Genomic DNA, 25,623 nt, shown 5'->3' with positions numbered 1-25,623 from the left:
GACCTCAAACTGATTCTGATCACACCATGCTTGGCTAAGTAGCCTCTCAAGGACCCATACTTACCTATTCACGACACATAAGAAAAGTCGTCATAACCGGAACAAACTTTCACAGTCCACAATCAAATGAACCGAGCGCCCTTCAGGCATAAATTCTCAAATCGGCAATATTACCACAATCTCCATACTTGGTTTTAATCTTCACTCAAGCGAGTGAATACTTGTCACACTTATATAATCTTCCCGTGGGACACGCTCCAATGACTTTCCGTACCAGATAACAAGTTTACACATCCATACCATCGGCAATACTAATGTTGTAAAGCAAATCAAGAATCCGCAATCAGTACGCAAAGCCTCCTACACAGAACACCGATCTCAGGTGACGCTAAAGACAATACCAGCTTACTCTAACCATATGAATTCCATTTTCCTGCTCATCCAAACTTGTCGCATTCTTGTCAACATCGAACCGCAACTTGGATCCTCAGCTTCCAATTCCCATGCTACTCACTGTTGATACTCGATCTTTTTCTCATATTTTTTCAAATATATATATATATATACACACACATATGCATCATCATTTGATTTACAAGCATACACAAGTATTTTCATAATTTTTCATGATTTTTAAAAACTTTAAACCAGTTTATTTCTGCATTTGTATTGTATAAATATCCAATAATTATCCTCCAAATTATTTTATGATGATTTAATCATCTAAACTTATCATTTACACTAATATGAGGTTTAAATATTTTTAGGGCATTTCTTATAATTACATTTGCATTTTTCTAGGGCCAAATTGCATATTTTGCAATAATAGCCCATATGCATGTATAATTATATTATTTATGGAGAAAATAATTTTTTATATATTTATAATGTTAAATAATTGTTTTTAATCATTTTCATGCACAAATGTTAATTTTGATATTTATTAATTACTTTTATAAATTATTTATTTATTAAATATTGGGTATTTAAAATCTAGCCCTAAATTCCTTTTAATTTCGGACCTAACTACCCAATCCCAGCCCAATAACCCTTGAGCCCAAACCAATTAACCCAAGCCCATACCTAGTCGCGACCCATTTCACTAACCCGACCCAGAACCCACGACTAATCGTGGTCGTTGATCTCTGAGATCAACGACCCATATTACACCCGCCCTTTTAAATTATACCTGAATCCCCCTAAACCCTAAACCATTCGTCCCTTCACCCGCCGCCCTCGAACTCTCTCAAACTCCCCTTCTCTCTCTGTCAAACCCTAGCCATCCCGCCCCCAGTTTTCTCTCCTTATCCCACCGATCATGGGATTCCATGGTCGCTTCTTGCCATATTCGACTCCCCCTCGGTACTGGAAACTTCTATATACCGTTTGCCAAAACATGGCAAGCGGATTTCATCAATTTTGAACCAAAGCTTATTCATTTCCTTGACCTTTTCCATCTATGTTCGTTCTTGTTCGTTTATGGTATGAATCTATGTGCATTTCCGTGATTCATACTCACCCTAAAATTAGGGTTTAAGATTCTTTTAAATGGAACTAAATATGGTTCGATTCTTTGATTTTAAAAGGTATTTCTGTCTATGTTCATCTTATTATATGCAGCATATGATTTTCACCTTTTATTTATTTTTGGTTTCTGCAGATTTTACACCTTCCCTAAAATTAGGGTTTGGGATTTTTCTCTTTTCCTTACTGATTTGATTGCATGCGATGATTCTTTCCTTTCTCGTGCTTGATTGATGATTTTTCTTGTTTGGATGTTAATTTCTACTACTATATAAACCCCTCCCCATTCCCCTTTTTGGGATAGACTTGAATCGTGAATGTTTACTAAAAAATTAAAATTATCGCTCTTTGTTCTCTAAATACTCTTGTTCTATATTCTGGTTCCTTGCCGACTGAAAGCCAAGGCCAGAAATTCTGGGTTCTTGTTACTTTGTACTTTGTTCTTTCTTGTCTCTTCGCTTAACGGCCAAGGCCAGCAATTCTGGGTTCTTGCTACTATGGACTTTGTTCTTTCTTATTTTTCATTTAACTGGTGAGTTGTTGAACTTTCGTCACTTCATTCTTATTTACCTGTCATTAGCATGTGTTTTTACTTCTGAAGGTTGTTGTTCAATATGTTTCTGGGTTGTTCTCGTATGCAATCTTGACTGTCTTACTTCAATTCTAGGCCTTTCTTATCTAAAATGCCATTACGCTTGTAGTTTGAGACATGTTTAGACCTGCTTTAAGTTGATTAATTTCTTTTTTCAGTTTTCCTAGCCTATGTGTTACTGATGTTTAGAACCTTTGCACTTTATCCATCTCTTTAGTGTTTAAATTTGATATTAACTATGTTACTTGAACATGATTTCATATCCCCTTTTATGAATTAGATGACTAAGCATGAAGGTATTCACTAAGTGTTTTAGCATAAGTCTATTTCTGAACTTATTGTGATGACATGTAGCATGTTTCATCCTGTATGCTTATACCATGTATTGACTTTCCAATAGTGGCCTTAATTTGTTCTCATTATGTTAAGTGTTGTTGCCAATTGATATGATCCCTTCTTGGGACACTAGCATCTATACTTAGCATAATGTGAACCCTTGTTTTTTTTTAAATATGAGTCTCTGTACATCAATCTTGCAAACCTGTCTTGTTAGTATATGCATTATGTGTTGAACTTATTTTTCTGAAACTTTGTTAAGTCTGTTCTCAAAACCTAAGCATGTTCTACTACCTGTTCTATGTGCTCAATTTGAATCTGTTTGTATCCTTCAGTGGTGTCCCCCTAACCTCAGTTTATTCCTTTACTACTTGGTCTCTTTGAGTTCTTATTCTTAGCCGGCTGAAAGCCAAGGCTACTTAGATTCTATCATTTGACCTCCCTAGTGTGAGCACTTCTCGGGGTCTAATTGAGACCCTTGTGAACTCTGACACACTAAGATTTGGTCCTTAGGCTTTCTCTGAATGTCCCATATCAACCTCCCTAGTGTGAGCACTGCCCTGGGTTCTTGAAACCCTTGGGAACTCTGACACACTATAGCCATGGTTCTAATGCTCAACTCTGCCCTGTGCCCACTTGGTGAAACACTTGATTTTTGGCTGCCTTATGCCCATGAGGATGTAATTTTAGGCTGTTATGAATTATGAGAATGAAGGCCTAGCCTGACCGGGTGTATCTTTGGGCCTGCTGTACGCTCCATGTAGTTGTTCTACTTTGTAATTCATTCTATTCATTATAGGCCTGTAATAATTCTTGTAATAACATTTGGGGTATTAGTGAAATTGGAGAAGGGATTTTTATCTTATATTTGCAATCAATGGGATAGGAATCCTGCCTATAGGTTCAATAATGTGTGTTTAGTTATCGTGTGTTAGAAATCATGCCTATAGGTATCCTATTATGTTCAGTCATTATATGTTAGCAATCCTGCCTATGGTTTCAATACTTGGTTCAATTGTGTTCTATTTCTGCTTATTAGAAACCATGCCTATAGGAAAACACACACTTCACTTAACCTGCCTAATACCTGCACGTTATTCAAAGGCATGATCGTTTCACTAAATATTTTACCTGCTCTTATGCCTATTTCTGTTCGATTATTAGATATCATGCCTATAGGGAATGAATGCTAATAACAGTCCTTTCAATCTACACCACGCTCAATAGATATCATGCCTGTAGGATTTTAATTACTTAAAATCGCTATTGCATCATACTGTCCATCTAGAAAGCATGCCTATAGGAGCTAACATATGAGAATCAGTTCCAATCACTAGTCTCTAGAAAACATGCCCATAGGACATCACCACTCGCTCTTCAAACATTGTTATCCATGCGATTATAAAGATGCATAAGTAAATTTGAGCATTTCCAATAAGTTTTATTGACCCTACTGCGTGAATCATCTAGAGATCATGTCTATATGTTTAATAACCTACAACATGTAGTCTCAATAATCAGCATGTAATACCAAATGCTCCTAAATTGTATAGTCGCTTAGAAATCATGTCTATAGATTTCATGACCTCCATAATATGCAAATCAATTTACTTGGGACAGTAGCACCACATATACGATATCGAATTTGGCATCACCTAGAATCCATGCATATAGGACTCTAAGTCTCAAATTCTGAAACTATGTATTGCCCGCGTGCATTTGTTTGTTTTTGTGTGGAGGCTAACTTGAGCCCTTAATTGCCTTTATATGAAGTCCCAACTTATTTTTTTGTATGTCACCTAGTTTTATCATTTTTGAGCAACCTAAGTTAAAGTCTAGAATCCCCTGAAATAGAGGTCCAAATGCCTCCTGGACCATAGGCATGGGACGGGTAGTGCACGCATAGAGTACGACTTAGAATTGACTAGTGCGCTTTAGCTAAACAACTTAAAGATAGTAATCGGATAGCAGGAGATGATTGTCTGTGCCCGCTGAATAATATGAGTAACACCCCATCTTGAGGGAGTTATGAAGTATTATTTATATTGCACGGGGTGATCCTTTAGGCTAAAAAAACTTAGGACCCCCCATCTTTGTTAAAGTCAATCATTTTATTTCTCCAAATTGCTTCCCTTCCCTTAGATTAATTCATATAATCCGAGTTCGGCCAGGACCCACCATTGTGGACCTCGAGGAGTGCCTAACACCTTCTTCTAGAGGTAATTTGAGCCCTTACCCGATATTAGGTGACGCAAACTAGTTAAATCAGAGTTATTTGAAAAATAGGTCCCCTAACGCACCTTAATCCGTTAGGTGGCGACTCTCTTTTAGTACCCTCCCATTTAAAAGAGTTGTCACGATGTCGAAGCCCGATTTTCGCGAGAAAAACGGGGCACGACAGCATGGCGACTCTGCTGGGGATATCCTTAGGCTCTTACCATAATGAACATAGTCTGTGTGAATTAGTCTCCTTCGATAAGCGTGTCTTTATTATTTTATGCTCAAATTCACCGTTTATTTGCTACATGCACACCCCCTTCCCTATTTTCCCTTTTACATGAATTTATTTGCAACTTTTCGTTTAACCTTGTTCGGTGGATTCAATCTTTATGTCTTTCCCAATCCCTACCCCTTTTACCACTTTATTATAATTTTTCATTATGCGAACTAACTCCTTCTTTGTTTTTCTTTCTTTCCTGTCTTTACATTTATTAAATACCGCATTTATCGCTTTCATCATGCAAAATACTTGACAAGGTGTTGTTTTATTTTTTGCATAATTACATGCTCTGCATCATATTCCACTCGTGCGCAATTAATACCATAGAGGCACTTGATGAGTGTCTGCGCTCTTCCTACATTGCCCTTTTTAAATTTGAAAAGGCTTATTTGCGGTAAAATTAGTCGATCAGCGGTGCAGTCAATGGTTCCGTGCCTTTCCCTCTCAAGTTGTCCGCTTGAGGGTACCGGTCTAGACTTCTATAGAAAACCCTACTCTGATGTTAACTGTGCATGCATCATGTCCAAACCTAGCATGAGTTAGAATGTTGTCCGCATAATAACTCTCTAAGGAAAGCCTTGTCCAAAGTCCATCGGGATTTCCATAATCCTATCGGGCACGATCATGATATGTGCATTATTTAGAGAAAACGTGTCGATATACTAATCATTAATGTGTAAGTAATCACACCCGGAAGGGGTATCTATCCCTATGCTCCTATCAGGGTCATGAGATAGGCAGGGAGAAAACAAGTCATACCGCGAGTTTCTAAGATGGTTCACTACAAAGCAGACTTTCAGGGTGGTTCCATTCCATCCAAGTGTGAGGCCCAACACATGTGGCATTTGAAGATTATTGTGGAAAAGGATACCATCGAACCAGATCGGTACCACGCCGGTTATGTGTATTTCTACCTATCATAGTTGGATGATGACATAGCAGGAGAAGTCGAGCCAGGGATCGATCGAGGAAACAGGGTCATAGACGATGCTGCTGAAGCACAAGTAAAATACAAGAGGTTGCGCAAAAGAATCCTTGAGTCTGAAGCCAGACATTTGGAACAACACAAGATAGACATGGAATAAATCAATGAATGGAGGGAAGTTACTGCAAAATCAACAGAGAGGTTGGAGTACTTAGAGCAGGGTCTGATGGAACTTGAAGGGAAGATGAGGAAAAGGATCGTGGATTGTCAGAATACAGAGGGCAACGAAGGAGGACACCTAGCAAGGGCATATCTGCTGCTGGACATGCGTGACCTGGGGAATTTGATCGATGGGGCCAAGAAGGCCAAGCTTGGAGAGGGTCCCTCCGGGACCAAATAAAATAGAATTGTTGTTTATTTGCTTTTCTAGAATCATTTTAGAAATTAATTGTAATAAGGCAAATGCCACTAGCAACTCTTTTAATTATTGTCATTTTAGAGGTTTGATCTATTTATTACATTAATGAAATGAGGTAGTTATCGGCATCAAGTTTCTCCAAATCTATGTGTCGCTAGGCCTACCTCAGGCACTATGAGGTCCCCAAAATTAGGACGCGAATTTATAATTCCGTAATACATGTTTAAATACCACAAATATCCTTCCAAAATCCCCTACAGACTTGTTTACCTTTTTGCTTTTCTTTGTTTTGATTATTCCCATCCCCTAAGGTTGGTTCTTGCATACTGGAATCATCAGCGTATCATACCAGATCCAAAGGCCCTCCACCTCCTCCTCCTCCAAGTGATCCTAAAAGTAAGGAAAATGCTAAGATGGATGATATGAGTGGTATCAGGAAAGATAACGCTGCGCATGCGGAAAATGTTGAAACTTCAGATGGTCGGAGTATTCCGGCACAGAATGATTTAGTTCTACGGTTGGAGCAGAAAATACTGGAATTGCAAGGGGAACTTGAGCAGGTCCACAAATTGACAAACCTCTCCCTCACCTTAAATATCCCGGATATTAACCAACAGAATGCCCAAAACCCAGCACCTCCTCAAAACACACCAAACCAATATCCATAAAATCCTCCTGCACCTCATCAATACGCTACACCTCCTCAAAATCCCAACCCTCCACCAGTGACAACTCCTCCTCAACACCAACATCTTCCGACTCAGTATCCATAAACTACTACCTACCATACTCCTCAAAATACACTGCAACCTACCCATGATCCACAGAACTCAACCAATGATCATCACTACACCCAAATCCCCGATATCCACCAAAGTAACCCCATATATGTAGAAACCCTATCTCACCCCACTCAACAAACCCCATATACACCAGAATCCGCCGAGAAGGACCTTCTCATCAAGAATATGGTAGAGGAACTTAAGAAGCTCACAAGCCGAGTCCAGGGTGTTGAAGGGGTTAAAGGCATTGAGGGTTTGAATTATGAAGATCTGTGTATTCAGCCAGACATAAAACTATTGAAGGGTTACAAACCTCCTAAGTTCGAGATGTTTGACGGAACAGGTGACCCAAAGGTGCATCTAAGGACATACTGTGACAAGCTCGTAGGAGTTGGAAAGGATGAGAGGATTCGCATGAAGATGTTCATGATAAGTCTCATTAGGGACGCCCTATCTTGGTATATCGGTCAAAATCTAAAGAAGTGGGTTAGTTGGGTAAGCATGGCATCAGATTTCATGGATCGATTCAGGTTTAATACGGAGAATGTACCAAACATCTTCTACATACAGAATCTCAAGAAGAAACCAACTGAGACTTTCTGCGAGTATGCTACTCGATGGAGATCAAAAGCCGCGAAAGTAAGGCCGGCATTGGAAGAAAAGCAGATGAACAAGTTCTTCGTCTGGGCCCAAGATCCACAATACTATGAAAGGTTTATGGTTATAGAGAACCACAAATTCACTGACATCGTCAAGCTAGGGGAAAGGATTGAAGAAGGGATCAAGAGCGGAATGGTAACTAATTTAGGCATTACAGGCTACAAACAAAGCATTGCAGTCAGGGGGTATATCCAAGAAGAAAGAAGTAGGGGCCGTGATGGTAGCCCAAGGTCCAAAATCTCCTCTTACATACCAAACACCTCCACCCACATATCAGCCTTCACCTCCCAGATATCCACAACCCGCTACTACCTACCATACTTATAACACCCAGCCAGCATATTATCACTCACCGCCAGCCCGCCAAAACTATCAGAAACCCAGACCAAATTTCGACCGCATGCCACCCAGACAATACACCCCTATTATTGAACCCATCGATCAATTATACGAGAGACTGAAAGCTGCTGGATATATCACCCCTATTCCCGTTGTTGCCGTGGAAAACTCCTCTCAATGGGTCAATCCAAACAAAACATGTGCCTACCACTCCGGCATGAAGGGTCATACCATTGATGAATGTCGCACCGTGAAAGACAAGATCCAGACACTAATCGATACCAAGGTTATACAAGCAAAAGAGGTTGCACCTAACGTCTGCAACAATCCCCTGCCGGATCATAGGGGCGAGGGAGTAAATGTGATAGAGACGGATGAAGAATGGGACCCAGAAGGGTCGATTGGGCTTATTCGAGAAGGGGATGATCCAAAGAAACCTGCAGTCACTCTTACTCCTATTGTGGTACAGATATAACCACCAGTTAAAGTTGACGTAGCCGCACCAACCCCGTTTGAGGTGGAAACAACACATGCAGCTGCACCTGCTCCATTCGAAGTAGAAGTAACCACACCCTTCACTGTGACGGTAGCATCCACACCGCCCTTTAAATCTAATGTCGTACCCTGGGACTATGTCGCAGAGCCAGGAGGAAAGGAAAAGCAAAAAATGGAAGAACCTGGTGTAGTACAAGGGATGACCAGGATTGATAAAATTTATACACCTGAGAATTTGGGAGGAACGAGTAGAGAAGCTGCTTCCAAGAAAATCGAAACTGGCCCGGATGATCTTTGGAGAAAGGTGCGAGCGAGAGAATATTCTACGGTAGACCATCTGAACAAAACTCCTGCTCAGATATCCATCCTATCATTACTGCAGAATTCTGAGGCACATAGGAATGCCTTGATGAAGTTATTGAATGAAGCTTACGTACCTAACAATATCACTAGTGGGGAGATGGATAACATGGTAGTGCAAGTACTAGAGAGCCACAAGATCGCCTTTCATGAAGATGAACTGCCATCAGAGGGATTAAGCCACAACAGGGCACTGCACATCACTGTACAATGCGAGGATAAATTCATTGCCAGGGTTTTGATAGATGGAGGGTCCAGTCTCAACATCTGTCTACTGACTACTATGAAAATATTGGGTAAAGTTTTGCATGAAATACGAGCAGGGACTATGAATGTGAAGGTGTACGATGGGTCTCAAAGGGCCACAATTGGGGAAACAAATCTATGCTTGCTGATGGGCCCGACTTGGTTTGATGTTAAATCTCAAGTGCTAGACATATCCACCTCATACAATCTGCTGTTGGGGAGACCTTGGATACATGTCGACGGGGCCGTGGCTTCTACTTTGCACCAGGCTGTAAAGTTCGAATGGAATCATCAGGAGGTGATCATTCATTGAGACGGGAGTAATCCCATTTATACCAACCAAATTGTTCTAGTCATGGAGAATAGAAGGAAGTCAGGTGGGGAGACTTATAATCTCATCGAGCATGTCAATGCAATTGAGAAAGACAAGTGGTGGAGCAGCAAAATAGAAAGTATACTAGCGTGGGCAGGGTATGAACCCGGTAAAGGGCTCGGGAAGAACCTCCAAGGTATTACCAAACCGATACAGCTAAAACGTCCCGGCACGACCTTTGGGCTTGGGTATGAATACACCTAGCACGAGTATCAGAATTGGTCACCACCATGGCATGGTCCTTATTACCCTCTTGAGCAGCCGGTACCACATTTGAGCCAATCCTTTCATCAAGCCAACATGATGTGGGGATCTGAAGAAGATGAAGTTCTAACTGGCTTAAGGAATCTGTTCTTAGAAGATAAAGACATGGATTGCAGTGTGATAGTTGAGGAGGAAGAGGAAGAAGGCCTCATCATCCAGACAGTGGAGAAGGGAGCTATTCTCAGGAACTGGATTGCCACACCATCCAGGGCCCGACGAGTCCCGCGGTAGCATGGCTGCTATTGTCATTCATTTTGAAAACAATTCCTTTTTGAGCATTTTTGTTTGAAACATTTTTTCTTTCCTTTCAGTATTTGCTTTAGAAAACATTGTTTGAAGTCATTAAAATTTGCTTTGTTTGACGTTTTAATACTTATCAACGGCTTAATGTTTTATTATTATTGTCTTTTATATCTTCTCTCTACATCATTACTATTTCTTACCCTGATGAACCAGCAACTATGACATGTAATGAGACAACGCAACATAAGGATAGTGACTCAGAAGAGATAGAAGAAGAAGATGTGATACCTGAGGAAATCGTCAGAGAAGTTGAGAATTTTGAGAACAAACCTAAGTCCAATCTAAACGAGACTGAGGTAGTCAACTTGGGAGATTCTGAAACGGTCAAAGAAACTCGCATAAGCATTCACTTGTCACCATCAGAGAAAGAAGAATACACTCATTTCCTGAAGGAATATGAGGATATCTTTGCATGGTCCTATGATGATATGACCGGTTTGAGCACGTCCATAGTGGCTCATAAACTACCTACCAACCCAATGTGTCCGCCAGTAAAGTAGAAGCTCAGAAAGTTCAAGCCAGATATGAGTTTGAAAATCAAAGAAGAAGTCACCAAACAGATCAAAGCTAAGGTTCTCAGAGTGGTTGAATATCCAACTTGGTTGGCTAACATCGTTCCAGTTCCTAAGAAGGATGGGAAAGTCAGAGTATGTGTCGATTATCGGGACCTAAACAGAGCAAGCCCCAAAGATGATTTCCTGTTACCCAACATACACATACTGTTCGACAATTGCGCCAAGCATGAACTCCAATCCTTTGTGGATTGCTTCGCGGGATATCATCAGATCTGGATGGATGAAGAGGATGCCGAAAAGACAGTTTTTATCACACCATGAGGGGTGTACTACTATAAAATGATGTTGTTCGGTCTGAAGAATGATGGAGCCACTTATATGAGGGCCATGACAACTATTTTCCACGACATGATACACAAAGATATAGAGGTATATGTGGATGACATCATCATCAAATCTAAGAAGAGTACAGATCACATAGTAGACTTGAGGAAATTTGTTTGATCAGCTTCGGAGGTACAATTTGAAATTGAATCCCGCAAAATATGCCTTCGGGGTCCCTGCAGGAAAGTTATTAGGGTTTATCGTTAGCCGCCGAGGAATTGAGTTAGACCCATCAAAGGTCAAGACTATCCAGGATTTGCCAGCTCCAAAGAACAAGAAAGACGTGATGAGCTTCTTGGGACGTCTTAATTACATCAGTCGCTTCATAGCGCAATCAACCATGATCTGTGAGCCGATTTTCAAAATGTTAAAGAAGAATGTCGTAACCAATTAGACTGAAGACTCCAAGAAAGCTTTTGACAGAATCAAAGAATATTTGTTCATATCGCCAGTCCCGGTCCCGCCAGAACCTGGTAGACCACTGCTACTTTATCTCTCCGTATTAGATGGGGCTTTCGGTTGAGTCTTGGGACAACATGACGAGACGGGAAGGAAAGAACATGCCATATACTATTTGAGTAAGAAGTTCACACCCTACGAAGTACGGTATTCTTTGCTGGAACGCACCTGTTGTGCTTTGACCTGGATAGCCCAGAAACTGAGGCACTACTTCTGTGCCTATACCACATATCTCATATCAAGGATGAACCCTCTGAAGTACATCTTCTAGAGACCCATGCCTACAGGGAAGCTGGCAAAATGGCAGATATTGTTGAGTGAATTCAACAGTGCCTATGTGACTCAGAAGGCGGTTAAGGGACAAGCATTAGCGGATCATCTTGCAAAAAATCCTGTAGGAGGAGAATACGAACCACTAAAAATGTATTTTCCTGATGAAGATGTGTCATTCGCAGGAGAAGATATCGTCAAAGCCTACGATGGGTGGAGAATGTTTTTCGATGGAGCCGCAAACTTCAAAGGAGTGGGTATTGGAGCCGTTTTGGTGTCAGAAACAGGTCAACATTATTCGGTATCTGCAAAACTTAGAATTCCGTGTACCAATAATATGGCAGAATATGAGGCTTGCATATTGGGGCTCAATTTGGCCATTGACATGAATATCCAGTAATTACTGGTAATTGGCGATTTAGATCTGCTGGTACATCAGTTGCAGGGAGAATGGGCTACAAAGAATACCAAGATATTACCATATCTATATCATGTGCAAGAGATGATGAAGAGGTTCATGAAGATAGAGTTTAGACATGTCCCGAGAATCAAGAATGAGTTCGCAGATGCATTGACCACTTTGTCCTCCATGATACAACATCCGGACAAGAATTACATCGACCCCATTCCGATAATGATTCATAGTCAGCTGGTTTACTGTGCTCATGTTGAAGAAGAAACAGATGGGAATCCATGGTTCCATGATATCAGGGAATATTTGACAAAAGGAGAATATCCAGAGCACGCAAACCACACCCAGAAACACACACTTTAGAGGTTGTCCAACCATTTCTTCCAATGCGGAGGAATTCTGTATAGAAAAACTCATGATATGGGGCTATTGCGGTGTGTTGACGCCAAAGAAGCCTCCAAACTTCTTGAAGAGATACACGTCGGAACCTATGGCCCACATATGAATGGTTTCGTCCTAGCCAAGAAGATACTCAGAGCCAGATACTTTTGGATGACTATGGAAACAGACTGCATCCGGTATGTCCAGAAATGTCATCAGTGCCAGATACACGTAGATATGATACGGGTACCTCCAAATGAACTTAATGCAACAAGCGCACCTTGGCCTTTTGTTGCCTGGGGAATGGATGTCATTGGACCGATCGAGCCCACCGCTTCAAACGGGCACAGGTTCATTCTAGTGGCCATCGACTATTTCACAAAGTGGGTTGAAGCTACATCTTACAAAACTGTAACCAAGAAAGACGTCGCAGATTTTGTTAGGGACCGTATTGTTTGTCGATTCGAGGTTCCAGAATCCATCATCACTGACAATGCCTCTAATATCAATAGTGATCTAATGAAAGCCATGTGCGAAACCTTCAAGATCAAGCACAAAAACTCCACAGCATACCGACCCCAAATGAATGGAGATGTGGAAGCTGCCAATAAGAACATTAAGAAGATACTAAGGAAGATGGTAGAGAATCACAAGCAGTGGCACGAGAAGTTACCATTTGCCTTATTGGGATACCGTACCATAGTCTGCACGTCAACCGGAGCAACTCCTTACCTATTGGTCTACGGTACTGAAGTTGTCATCCCCGCTGAGGTAAAAATTCCTTCCTTGAGAATTATACAAGAAGCTGAGCTGAGTGATGCAGAATGGATAAGAAGCCGCTATGAGCAGTTAGCTCTCATTGATGGGAAAAGAATGGATACGGTGTGTCATGGTCAGCTTTATCAGAACAGAATGTCCAGATCTTTCAACAAAAGGGTTAAACTTAGACAGTTCGCACCGGGGCAGCTAGTGCTAAAACAGATCTTTCCACATCAGGATGAAGCCAAAGGAAAATTCTCACCCAACTGGCAAGGGCCTTATATGGTTCACAGGGTACTAACAGGAGGAGCACTCATACTCGCAGAGATGGATGGAGAAATATGGCCAAAGCCTATTAATTGAGACGCAGTCAAAAGATACTATGTCTAAATTTTTTGCATATGATGTAACTGAACTACGCTTGACCTGATTCCCGTTTAAGAGGGGATACGTAGGCAGCCCTGTGGGTTTGGTCACAATTCAATAAAATTTCCATTTTCCCCTTAATTGGAAACTGGGGCAGAATTTTGAGGAGGACCCTCAAAATTTCGAAGCAAGTTCAGCCAACGGCACTATATGCGGAATAGCCAGAGATTCGTCTAGGTAACTGGGGCAGAATTTTGAGGAGGATCCTCAAAATTCTATGGCAAGAAGGTCACAATGTCTCTAACAGTGTCACAGCTATTGGTTCATCTAATCAATTTTTAAATTGCACATTAATATATTTTCAATAACTATGCATGCATATTTTTTCGAAAAATTTATTCTTAGCCAGATGCTACCCATGGTAACTCGGACAGGATTTCAATGCGGAACAGAGCAAAGCAAGCAGACAAAGGCACGAACCAACCTCCCCCGCAAAACTCATGATTTTTCTTTGAATGCAAGAACAAGAGATAGTCGCCAGTACGTGCGCACCTTAGAATCATTGTCTTCACAACAACAAGGCTACTAAACTCATCCACGGCTAAGAAATACTCCTCTATCACTTATTATTTATTCGCTTCATGAGACTAAACATTGTCTCCATCCTGCATGAGTCTAAGACATGCCTCCTCAACTACATAAGGCTAAGCATTGCCTTTCATTTGCATGAGACTAAGCATTGTCTCAAATCTTGAATAAGGCTAAGCCCTGCCTACTCAACTGCATAAGGCTAAGCATCGCCTTACATTTGCATGAGACTAAGTATTGTCTCCATCCTGCATGAGGCTAAGCCCTGCCTCCTCAACTGCATAAGGCTGAGCATTGCCTTCCATTTGCATGAGACTAAACATTGTCTCAAATCTTGCATGAGGCTAAGCCATGCCTCCTCAACTGCATAAGGCTAAGCATTGCCTTCCCCTTGCATGAGACCAAGCACCGTCTCCATCTTGCATGAGGCTAAGCCCTGCCTCCTCAACTGCATAAGGCTAAGCATTGCCTTCCATTGCATGAGATTAAGAAATGTCTCAACCTTGCATGAGGCTAAGCCATGCCTCCTTAATTGTATAAGGCTAAGCTCTGCCTTCCCATTACATGAGACTAAGCATTGTCTCAAATCTTTGCATGAGGCTAAGCCCTGCCTACTTAATTTCATAAGGCTAAGCTCTGCCTTCCCATTGCATGAGACTAAGCATTGTCTCAAATCTTTGCATGAGGCTAAGCCCTGCCTTCCCATTGCATGAGATTAAATATTGTCTCAAATCTTGCATGAGTCTAAGCCTTGCCTCTCAACTACATAACGCTAAGCTCTTCCTCCCCCCCTCCCCCCACGAGACTAAGCATTGTCTCTCCTTGCATAACCATAAATGTTGCTCTATTCCAAAAACCTTGCATCATTCGCTTCTCTCGAGGCTGAGCTCTGCCTCCGACCATACACAAGACTAAGTTGTCTTGTCTTATCTAAAGCATCATGTCTTTGCATCTCATGGGCTGATACATAGCCAAATTTTCTGAGGGCGTCATAGTCCAAAGGCATCATCTTCATAGCCGGAAGACACTATGCCATGACCTGAGGATCTCTTAACATTTCACATCATTATTCAAAGGCATCATGGTTCAGAGGCACCACCTTCATAGCCCGAGAATATTATTTCATCGCCTGTGAATCCCCTATCTCACAACTCATGGCCCGGGACGTCATGGTCTAAGGACATCATCCTCACCGTCCAAAGACGATCTCCATGGTCCAGAGGAAATTTGCATAATGTTTAAATTCTTGCAATAATCAATATATATATTGTGCATACATCGTGTTTTGAGTTTGCAGGTGATCCAGGAAGTAACTGTTCTCTTAACAGGAGCAATCTTCGCTCCAATTTCCATTCAACGTTCATATCCTTCAATTATTTCAAACGTAACCAATCACCATACCCGTTCAAATATCCATAACCATTCTCAGACACATCCATTCCCAATCCCAATATCGTCCTATCCAGAATATCTTGTCCGTTCTTATAATAACTCCGTCGGTTTATTCCATCGTTGGATCCGGAACTACACATGACCTGAAACCTGTAAAACCAGGGATATATAGGCAGCTTAGAGATCAGGGTCCAGCCAATATCTTTTCAAATCATCCCATTCGGTCAAAATTGGTCATCATTTCTTTACCCGACAACTCTTTCATCCTTCCCGAGTAAAGAGGGATAGTTGTTGATACCCGATGTTTCCCTCATATTTTTTCAAATATATATATATATATACCTTCAAAATAGCGCATATGCATCATCATTTGATTTACAAGCATATACAAGTATTTTCATAATTTTTCATGATTTTTAAAGACTTTAAACCAATTTATTTCTGCATTTTTATTGTATAAATATCCAATAATTATCCTCCAAATTATTTTATGATGATTTAATCATCTAAACTTATCATTTACACCAATATGAGGTTTAAATATTTTGAGGGCATTTCTTATAATTACATTTGTATTTTTCTAGGGCCAAATTGCATATTTTACAATAATAGCCCATATGTATGTATAATTATATTATTTATGCAGAAAATAACTTTTTATATTTTTATAATGTTAAATAATTGTTTCTAATCATTTTCATGCACAAATGATAATTTTGATATTTATTAATTACTTTTATAAATTATTTATTTATTAAACAATGGGTATTTAAAATCTAGCCCTAAATTCCTTTTAATTTCGGACCTAACTACCCAATCCAAGCCCAATAACACTTGAGCCCAAACCAATTAACCCAACCCCATACCCGGTCATGACCTGTTTCACTAACCCGACCCAGAATCCCCGACTAATCGTGGTCGTTGAACTCTGAGATCAATGGCCCATATTACCCCCGCCCTTTTAAATTATACCCGAACCCCCTAAACCCTAAACCATTCGTCCCTTCACCCGCCGCCCTCGAACTCTCTCAAACTCCCCTTCTCTCTGTCAAACCCTAGCCATCCTACCCCCCCCCCCCAGTTTTCTCTCCTAATCCCACCGATCATGGGATTCCATGGTCGCTTCTTACCATATTCGACTCCCCCTCGGTACTGGAACCTTCTATATACCGCTTGCCTAAACATGGCAAGCGGATTTCATCAATTTCAAACCAAAGCTTGTTCATTTCCTTGACCTTTTCTGTCTATGTTCGTTCTTGTTCGTTTATGGTATGAATCTCTGTGCATTTCAGTGATTCTTACTCACCCTAAAATTAGGGTTTTAGATTCTTTTAAATCGAACCAAATCTGGTTCAATTCTTTGATTTTAAAAGGTATTTCTGTCTATGTTCATCTTATTCTATACAGCATGTGATTTTCACCTTTTATTTATTTTTGGTTTCTGTCGAGTTTACACTTTCCCTAAAATTAGGGTTTGAGATTTTTCTCTTTTCCTTATTGATTTGATTGCATGCGATGATTCTTTCCTTTCTCGTATTTGATTGATGATTTTCCTTGTTTGGATGTTAATTTCTACTAGTATATAAACCCCTCCCCATTCCCCTTTTTGGGACAGCCTTGAATTGTGAATGTTTACTAAAAATCTGAAATTATCGCTCTTTGTTCTCTAAATACTCTTGTTCTATATTCTGGTTCCTGGACGGCTGAAATCCAAGGCCAGAAACTCTGGGTTCTTGTTACTGTGTACTTTGTTCTTTCTTGTCTCTTCGCTTAATGGCCAAGGCCAGAAATTCTGGGTTCTTGTTATTGTGGACTTTGCTCTTTCTTGTTTTTCGTTTAACTGGTGAGTAGATGACTAAGCATGAAGGTATTCACTAAGTGTTTAGCATAAGTTTGTTTCTGAACTTGCTGTGATGACATGTAGCATGTTTGATCCTGTATGCTTCTACCATGTCTTGACTTCCCAATAGTGGCCTTAATTTGTTCTCATTCTGTTAAGTGTTGTTGCCAATTGATATGATCCCTTCTTGGGACACCAACATCTACACTTAGCATAATTTGAACCCTTTTTTTTAAAATATGAGTCTGTGTACATCAATCTTGCAAACCTGTCTTGTTAGTATATGCATTATGTGTTGAACTTATTTTTCTGAAACTTTGTTAAGTCTGTTCTCAAAACCTAAGCATGTTCTACTACCTGTTCTATGTGCTCAATTTGAATTTGTTTGTATCCTTCAGTGTTGTCCCCCTAACCTCAGTTTATTCCTTTACTACTTGGTCTCTTTGAGTTCTTATTCTTAGCCGGCTGAAAGCCAAGGCTACTTAGATTCTATCATTTGACCTCCCTAGTGTGAGCACTTCTCGGGGTCTAATTGAGACCCTTGTGAACTCTGACACACTAGGATTTGGTCCTTAGGCTTTCTCTGAATGTCCCATATCAACCTCCCTAGTGTGAGCACTGCCCTGGGTTCTTGAAACCCTTGGGAACTCTGACACACTAGAGCCATGGTTCTAATGCTCAACTCTGCCCTGTGCCCACTTGGTGAAACACTTGATTTTTGGCTGCCTTATGCCCATGAGGATGTAATTTTAGGCTGTTATGAATTATGAGAATGAAGGCCTGGCCTGACCGGGTGTATCTTTGGGCCTGTTGTACGCTCCATGTAGTTGTTCTACTTTGTAATTCATTCTATTCATTATGGTCCTGTAATAATTCTTGTAATAACATTTGGGGTATTTGTGAAATTGGGAAAGGGATTTTTATCTTATATTTGCAATCAATGGGGTAGGAATCCTACCTATAGGTTCAATAATGTGTGTTTAGTTATCGTGTGTTAGAAATCATGCCTATAGGTATCCTATTATGTTCAGTCATTATATGTTAGCAATCCTGCCTATGGTTTCAATACTTAGTTCAATTGTGTTCTATTTCTGCTTATTAGAAACCATGCCTATAGGAAATCACACACTTCACTTAACCTGCCTAATACCTGCACATTATTCAAAGGCATGCTTGTTAGACTAAATATTTTACCTGCTCTTATGCCTATTTCTGTTCGATTATTAGATATCATGCCTATAGGGAATTTATGCTAATAACAATCCTTTCAATCTGCACCACGCTCAATAGATATCATGCCTGTAGGATTTTAACTACTTAAAATCACTATTGCATCATACTGTCCATATAGAAAGCATGTCTATAGGAGCTAACATATGAGAATCAGTTCCAATCACTAGTCTCTAGAAATCATGCCTATATGACATCACCACTCGCTCTTCAAACGCTGTTATCCATGAGATTATAAGGAGGCATAAGTAATTTTGAGCATTTCCAATATGTTTTATTGGCCCTACTGCATGAAGCACCTAGAGATCATGTCTATATGTTTAATAACCTACAACCTGTAGTCTCAATAATCAGCATGTAATACCAAATGCTCCTAAATTGTATAGTCGCTTAGAAATCATGTCTATAGGTTTCATGACCTCCATAATCTGCAAATCAGTTAACTTGGGACAGCAGCACCACATATACAATATTGAATTCGGCATCACCTAGAATCCATGCATATAGGACTCTAAGTCTCAAATTCTGAAACTATGTATTGCCCGCGTGCATTTGTTTGTTTGTGTGTGGAGGCTAACTTGAGTCCTTAATTGACTTTATATGAAGTCCTAACTTGTTTTTTTGTATGTTACCTAATTTTATCATTTTTGAGTAACCTAAGTTCAAGTCTAGAACCCCCCTGAAATAGAGGTCCAAATGCCTCCTGGACCATAGGCATGGGACGGGTAGTGCACACATAGAGTACGACTTAGAATTGACTAGTGCGCTTTAGCTAAACAACTTAAAGATAGTAATTGGGTAGCAGGAGATGATAGTCTGTGCCCGCTGAATAATATGAGTAACACCCCATCTTGAGAGAGTTACGAAGTATTATTTATGTTGCACGGGGTGATTCTTTAGGCTAAAAAACTTAGGACCTCCCACCTTTGTTAAAGTCAATCATTTTATTTGTCCAAATTTCTTCCCTTCCCTTAGATTAATTCATATAATTCGAGTTCGGCCGGGACCCACCGTTGTGGACCTCGAGGAGTGCCTAACACCTTCTCCTTGAGGTAATTTGAGCCCTTACCCGATCTTTGGTGACGCAAACTAGGTAAATCAGAGTTATCTGCAAAATAGGTGCCCTAACGCACCTTAATTCGTTAGGTGGCGACTCTCTTTTAGTACCCTCCCATTTAAAAGAGTTGTAACAACGTCGAAGCCCGATTTTTGCTAGAAAAATGGGGCGCGACACTCGCTGCACCTAATCATGCCAATGCGCAAGAGTACAAGAATTTCATCATAACTCCTGAACCACTAATAAAATACACACTCCATCATATATGAACCTTTTACTTAGCTCATTTCAGAAGAACCAATGCAACACGCAACTAAATTCCCAAACTGCAGCAAAATACAAACCTCTAGTAGTGGTGGTCTAAACCATCATAATTCTTCCAGGCTCCATCTACACATAACAGGCCATAATACTCGAATGCCCCCGAATAAAATCAATTACGGCGGTCGTCAAGCCTTGCACGTACCGCCACAAATCACATGTACAACTAAGCACGCTGAAGAAGCTGATCATTGCCATCATCATGCCAATTCAACCATTGCTAACCGAACCCGACTTCTCCTAATTTACTCTGGATCTTCCTTAGAAATAACAACAACTCCTTTATCAATATAACGAACTCAATCTGCATTCATCCTGAGTGACCCCATTTCACGAGACCACATTGTCCCCAAAACCCACGAACCATCTCACACCCTCATTGTGCGCATATTCGCATCTTCAACTGGTACACCCATTCTGAAAACCCGTCCATGAATCCGAAGTCATTTTCTCCGATTCCTCCAATGCCACACCGCAGACTGAAGATAACTTAGAACACTCCAAGCCACTTTTCATAATCCACTGCAAAGGCTCAACACTTAACCATACTACTAGCTCGAAATCCTTAGGCACCGCACATAAATTTTGAACCTACTAGGACTATTGTTGAGAGTCACCCACTCTGACTTGGTCCCGAACATAATCAAATTCCAAGGCTCCACTAGCACATCAACGCCCTCTCAAAGAAGCACCCGGCGAAATCATTTTCCTTATACACCACTTCCACACGAAGCCTAGACTCTGAGTCTTCCCCAAACCCGAACAATCGATAAGGCTAAATATAGCACACATTCCTCAAATCCTTTGCTCAAATTACCACTGATGTTCTCTTCCCTTAGTCATGGCGACCCATCAATACACTGATAACCATAAACCCCACTAGTTGACAATTACACAATCCAATCATAGATGGTGGGGCTCTCCCACTTAGCCTAATGCTACCATTGCATAACCCTAGAACCTACCAAGATTCCTTATCTCCTATTGACATGATCTAGCACAATCAACCCGCCAAATTTCCTCGAAATCCTTATGTTAAATATTTCATGAACATTCTGAATTACTAGCCATATTTACATATTTGACCTCTTACTGGATAACCAATAAAATTCTTCGTAGAAGCTTCATCAACACTACGCAATCGCTAACCTGCTCACAAGAGATATCCCACCTGTGAAAATTCCATGCCGACATCCTCCAACAATGCTGCACCGAGTACAATTACCACGAAGCCAATAAACCATCCTGAGCCCGTGCTCATTTATTAGCTATACAAGTCCGTTCACTCCTCATGGACATTAACGAAAGGTGCAACAATACCTTCCAATCCAAGGTCATGTTGTATCCTGCTTCATATTAAGCAACTCCTCCTGTCACACCCAATCTTCCTCAATATAACAGCCAATATTCCAAATTAAGCATGTATTCCTAGTCACTGTCCACCATGAATCCCAATCACTCTAAACTTCCCCCAAAGCATGTGGCTCTCCTACCATAAAACCCGTATAATACTTTGCCACTCTCACACTTTAGTCAAACCCTCTCCTTTAAGAAGCTCCTCGACTTCTACTTTTCACACTTGACCTCCTAACAATTCATCCACTGCAAGACACTTCTTATATATCCTTCCTCATCCTTCACTGCCCAGTTGTTGTCTTAACTCAAAATTCATCTCTATAGCACCCGAACCAACAGATCACCACCAACTCTAAACCTCCCGAAGATCATCTTCCTTGAGCCATCAACATCAGGATTAGCAATTCATTCAGAACCACATCACACTGCAACATCTGACAGCCGCTTCCCCGGCACCATTCACAATACTCTGCCCCAAAGGCGATTTGAAGAGGGCCATAACACCGGCGAACTTAACACATTCAATCAAGGACGACGACACCACATCTCGGATGAAGATTCCACCACACTTGAAAATACCAAGTCTCGTTACTCCATGAATCCAACCCGAACATTCTTAGTCTGATTGCCTTTCCCTCCGCTAGAAATAAAACACTGAACCTCTAAATCACGCATTGACTTCCCCTACACGTAGACAAGTATCGTACCATTACTTTAATACTGTGCGATAACAACTCATGAACATCATAGCAATTGGTGCATAGCCCCAAAACCATCAGAAATACAGCTACTGAGCTGAGATGACAGAACATCCTTCCACAAGGTGACAACATAGCCCAATCAAATACGCAAGGAGAAACATCCCGCACCACATCCGCAGTACCATTAAAATTTCTTGATTTCCAAATTTATAACCAGTGCTTCACATCGCATAAGATTGAATGGGAAAGAAATGAAGGCATAAGCCTCAAAGGAATCAAATCGCACGATGAGGAATCAAGAAGGGAAGTGATCCTAATAGTCCTGTAGCCTCTCAAAGATAAATACAGACATCTCTGTACCGATCCGCAAGACTCTACTAGACTCGCTCATGGATCGTGAGACCTAAGTGAACCTAGTGCTTTGATACTATATTGTCACGACCTAAAATCTGTTAAAGGTCGTGATGGCGCCGGACACCACTCTCAGGCAAGCCAACACCAAATAGTTAATTTAATTCTCATTTTAATATTTTTGAAATCATAAATGTCCTTCAATTTAACTACTAAAAGATGAACTTTACAGAAAAATAACAATATTTTCTAATTTCAATACTGAATATCCCATAATCCTTCCAGGACTCGGTGTCACAAGTGCAGGAGCGTTTACTAAAGAATAAAATAAAATACAATAACTATCCGGAATACAAATTTGGACAAAAAGGAAAATACCAATACTCTGAAGGAGACTCTGCTGGCTGCGGATCGCACATAAGATACAGATCGCCTCAAATTCTCGTATCAACCACGCCGCTGCGTTGACAAGACCATGAAATATATATTATATATATATATATATATATATATATATATATATATATATATATATATATATATATGCATGTACAACAAAATGTACAGTAAGTGTAGTATGAGTACGAAAATAATACGTACCCAGTAAGTATCCAGTCTAACCTCGAAGAAGTAGTGACGAGAGGTCGACTTTGACACTTACTAGTGGCCCGAATATAAAAATGTGAGATTCTAATTAAGCATGATTTATAGAGATAACATAAAAACTCGGAACAAGAAATAACTGGACAATTCCTTCATCATATTAAAGAACCCCAAGCACTTCCTTCATTTAAAATATTTGATTTCTCAAACAATGTACTTATACAAATTATAAAAGGGTTTTCAGTTCTATTATCACACATAAATTCCACCGAGGACGTTCGGCCCGAACCAACATGAATGTAAATTGTGCAATGCCGAGGGTCGAACGGCATGAACCATAGATGCATCTATAAATTTCCCCGCTCGCATATCATAAATGCGACGCGGTCCCCGCTCACGAATCATACATGCGACGCAGTCAAATATAAATTTAAGGAAATACCCCGCTCGCGAATTATACCTGCGACGCGGTCAAATATAAGTTTAACATTTAAATCATATCTCTTTCTTGATTCTTTTTAAAATAAAGACAATTCAACTTGAAGCTTTTACCCCGCTCACGGGTCATACATGCGACGCGGTCAAATATAAATTTATTAAGTTATTATAATATCCCTAAATTTCTTTTCGAAAATATGAAGTCCAAATGAAAAATATTTGAAAACTTAATTTCCTCAATTTAAATTCTTCTCAAGACAATTAATACCAGAGGCGGATCCAGGATTTAAATCCTATGGGTTCAATTTTAAGATTTTTAGCATTGAACCCATTATAATTTTAAAGTTATGGGTTCATATCTATAATTTTTACAATTTTTATGAATTTTTACATACAAATTTTTACTCCGCGTCGAAAGTTATGGGTTCAGTTGAACTCATACATACTATACTACATCCACCTCTGATTAATAAGCAAACCTCAATCTTGCTTCTTTTCAAGGCAAACAGTAACCACAAATCAAATAATAATATCAACAAGGCAGGATGTAAACCTAAAACTACCCGGACATAGGCATAGCTAGTAGCTACGCACGGACTCTCGTCACCTAGTGCGTGCGTATCCCCCACAAATAGAGGGACATATTTAATCAATTCACCTATGGGGTTAATTCCCTCTTACAAAGTTATAAAGGAGACTTACCTTACTCCGAAGTTTTATAACCGGCTCCCAAGCCATTCAATCAACTCAAGTCGATGCCCAACGCTCCAAAACTAGTCAATAAATGAGTAAATCCATAAATATATACTCTAATACTGATTATAATTCAATTTATAACAATTTCTAACTCCGCTCAAAAAGTCGACAACCCTCAGGCACACTTGCTCGGATTCCGAATTTTTTCGAAGATAACCATTACCCATAACCTCACGAACTCAAATATATGATTTATTTCCAATTCCATGCCCAGATTCGTGGTCAAAATCCAAAAATACCAATTTCTAGGTTTTTCTTTAAAATCCCAAATTTCTAGCAATTTTCATGTCTAAATCTGTATATAATCCAAGTATTTAACTTGCAATAGGTGGGAATCACTTACCTTGACATAGGTGACGAAAATCTCCCCTTGAAGCTCTCCAAAATCATCCAAATCAAATGAAAACAATGGGAGAAAAATGGGCCAAGACCCATTTTTAAAGAGCACACTGCCCAGCCCTGTCTTTCGCACCTGCGGTCAGGTAGCCGCACCTACGATCCGCTTCTGCGCCTGCTTCCGCTTCTGCGAGGCACTTTCCGCTTCTGCGCTTGCGTGGATGCGGCCAAAAGCTCCGCACCTGCGATCCTTCACCTGGACAGCCTGCTCCGCTTTTGCGACTCTAATGTCGCTTCTGCGCCCTCCACACCTGCGATCAAAACTTCGCAGGTGCGGGTACACCAGATATCAGCTGCCTCAACTCTTCTTCAAATTCCAAATTCGATCCGTTAGCCATCCGAAATCCACCCGAAGCCCTCGGGACCTCAATCAATTATACCAACACGTCCCAAAACACATTACGAACTTAGTCGAGCCTTTAAATCACATCCAACAATATCGAAACTACGAATCACCCTCTAATTCAAACTCAATGAACTTTAGAACTTCAAACTTTTACATTCGATGCCGAAACCCATCAAATCACGTCCGATTGACCTTAATTTTTGCACACAAGTCACATTCGACATTACGGACCTACTCCAACTTCCGGAATCGGAATCCGATCCCGATATAAAAATTTTCACTCCCTGTCAAACTCTCCAAAAACCTTCAAATTTCTAACTTTTACCAAATGACCCCGAAATGACCTACGGACCTCCAAATCCACTTTCGGACGCGCTCCTAGTACCGAAATTACCATACTAAGCTATTCCCAGACTCAGAATCTCAAACGTACATTGATAACATTGAAATGCACTTCAACTCAAATTAATGAAATTCTTTCAAAATGCCAACTTCCATAATAGGCGCCGAAACGCTCCCGGGTCAGCCAAAACTCGATCTGAACATATGCCCAAGTCTAAAATCATCATACGAATCTGTTGGAAC

The 25,623-nt window shown here is 40.4% G+C and overlaps 1 protein-coding gene across 1 annotated transcript; it reads left to right on the top strand.

Annotated features, from left to right (window-relative positions):
* The first annotated feature begins 7,263 nt into the window (after positions 1-7,263).
* Positions 7,264-8,551, top strand: LOC138897122 (uncharacterized). The gene is made up of 2 exons (XM_070183079.1): positions 7,264-7,872; positions 7,916-8,551. Exons 1-2 carry the CDS (start codon positions 7,264-7,266, stop codon positions 8,549-8,551), a joined length of 1,245 nt encoding a protein of 414 aa, XP_070039180.1.
* Positions 8,552-25,623: the final 17,072 nt, after the last annotated feature.

The sequence above is a fragment of the Nicotiana tomentosiformis genome, chromosome 8 (genome assembly GCF_000390325.3).
Source record: "Nicotiana tomentosiformis chromosome 8, ASM39032v3, whole genome shotgun sequence".
In the NCBI taxonomy this organism is placed as follows: domain Eukaryota; kingdom Viridiplantae; phylum Streptophyta; class Magnoliopsida; order Solanales; family Solanaceae; genus Nicotiana; species Nicotiana tomentosiformis.
The sequence above is the reverse complement of the archived record's forward strand: the minus strand, read 5'-3'. Positions and strand labels throughout refer to the sequence as shown.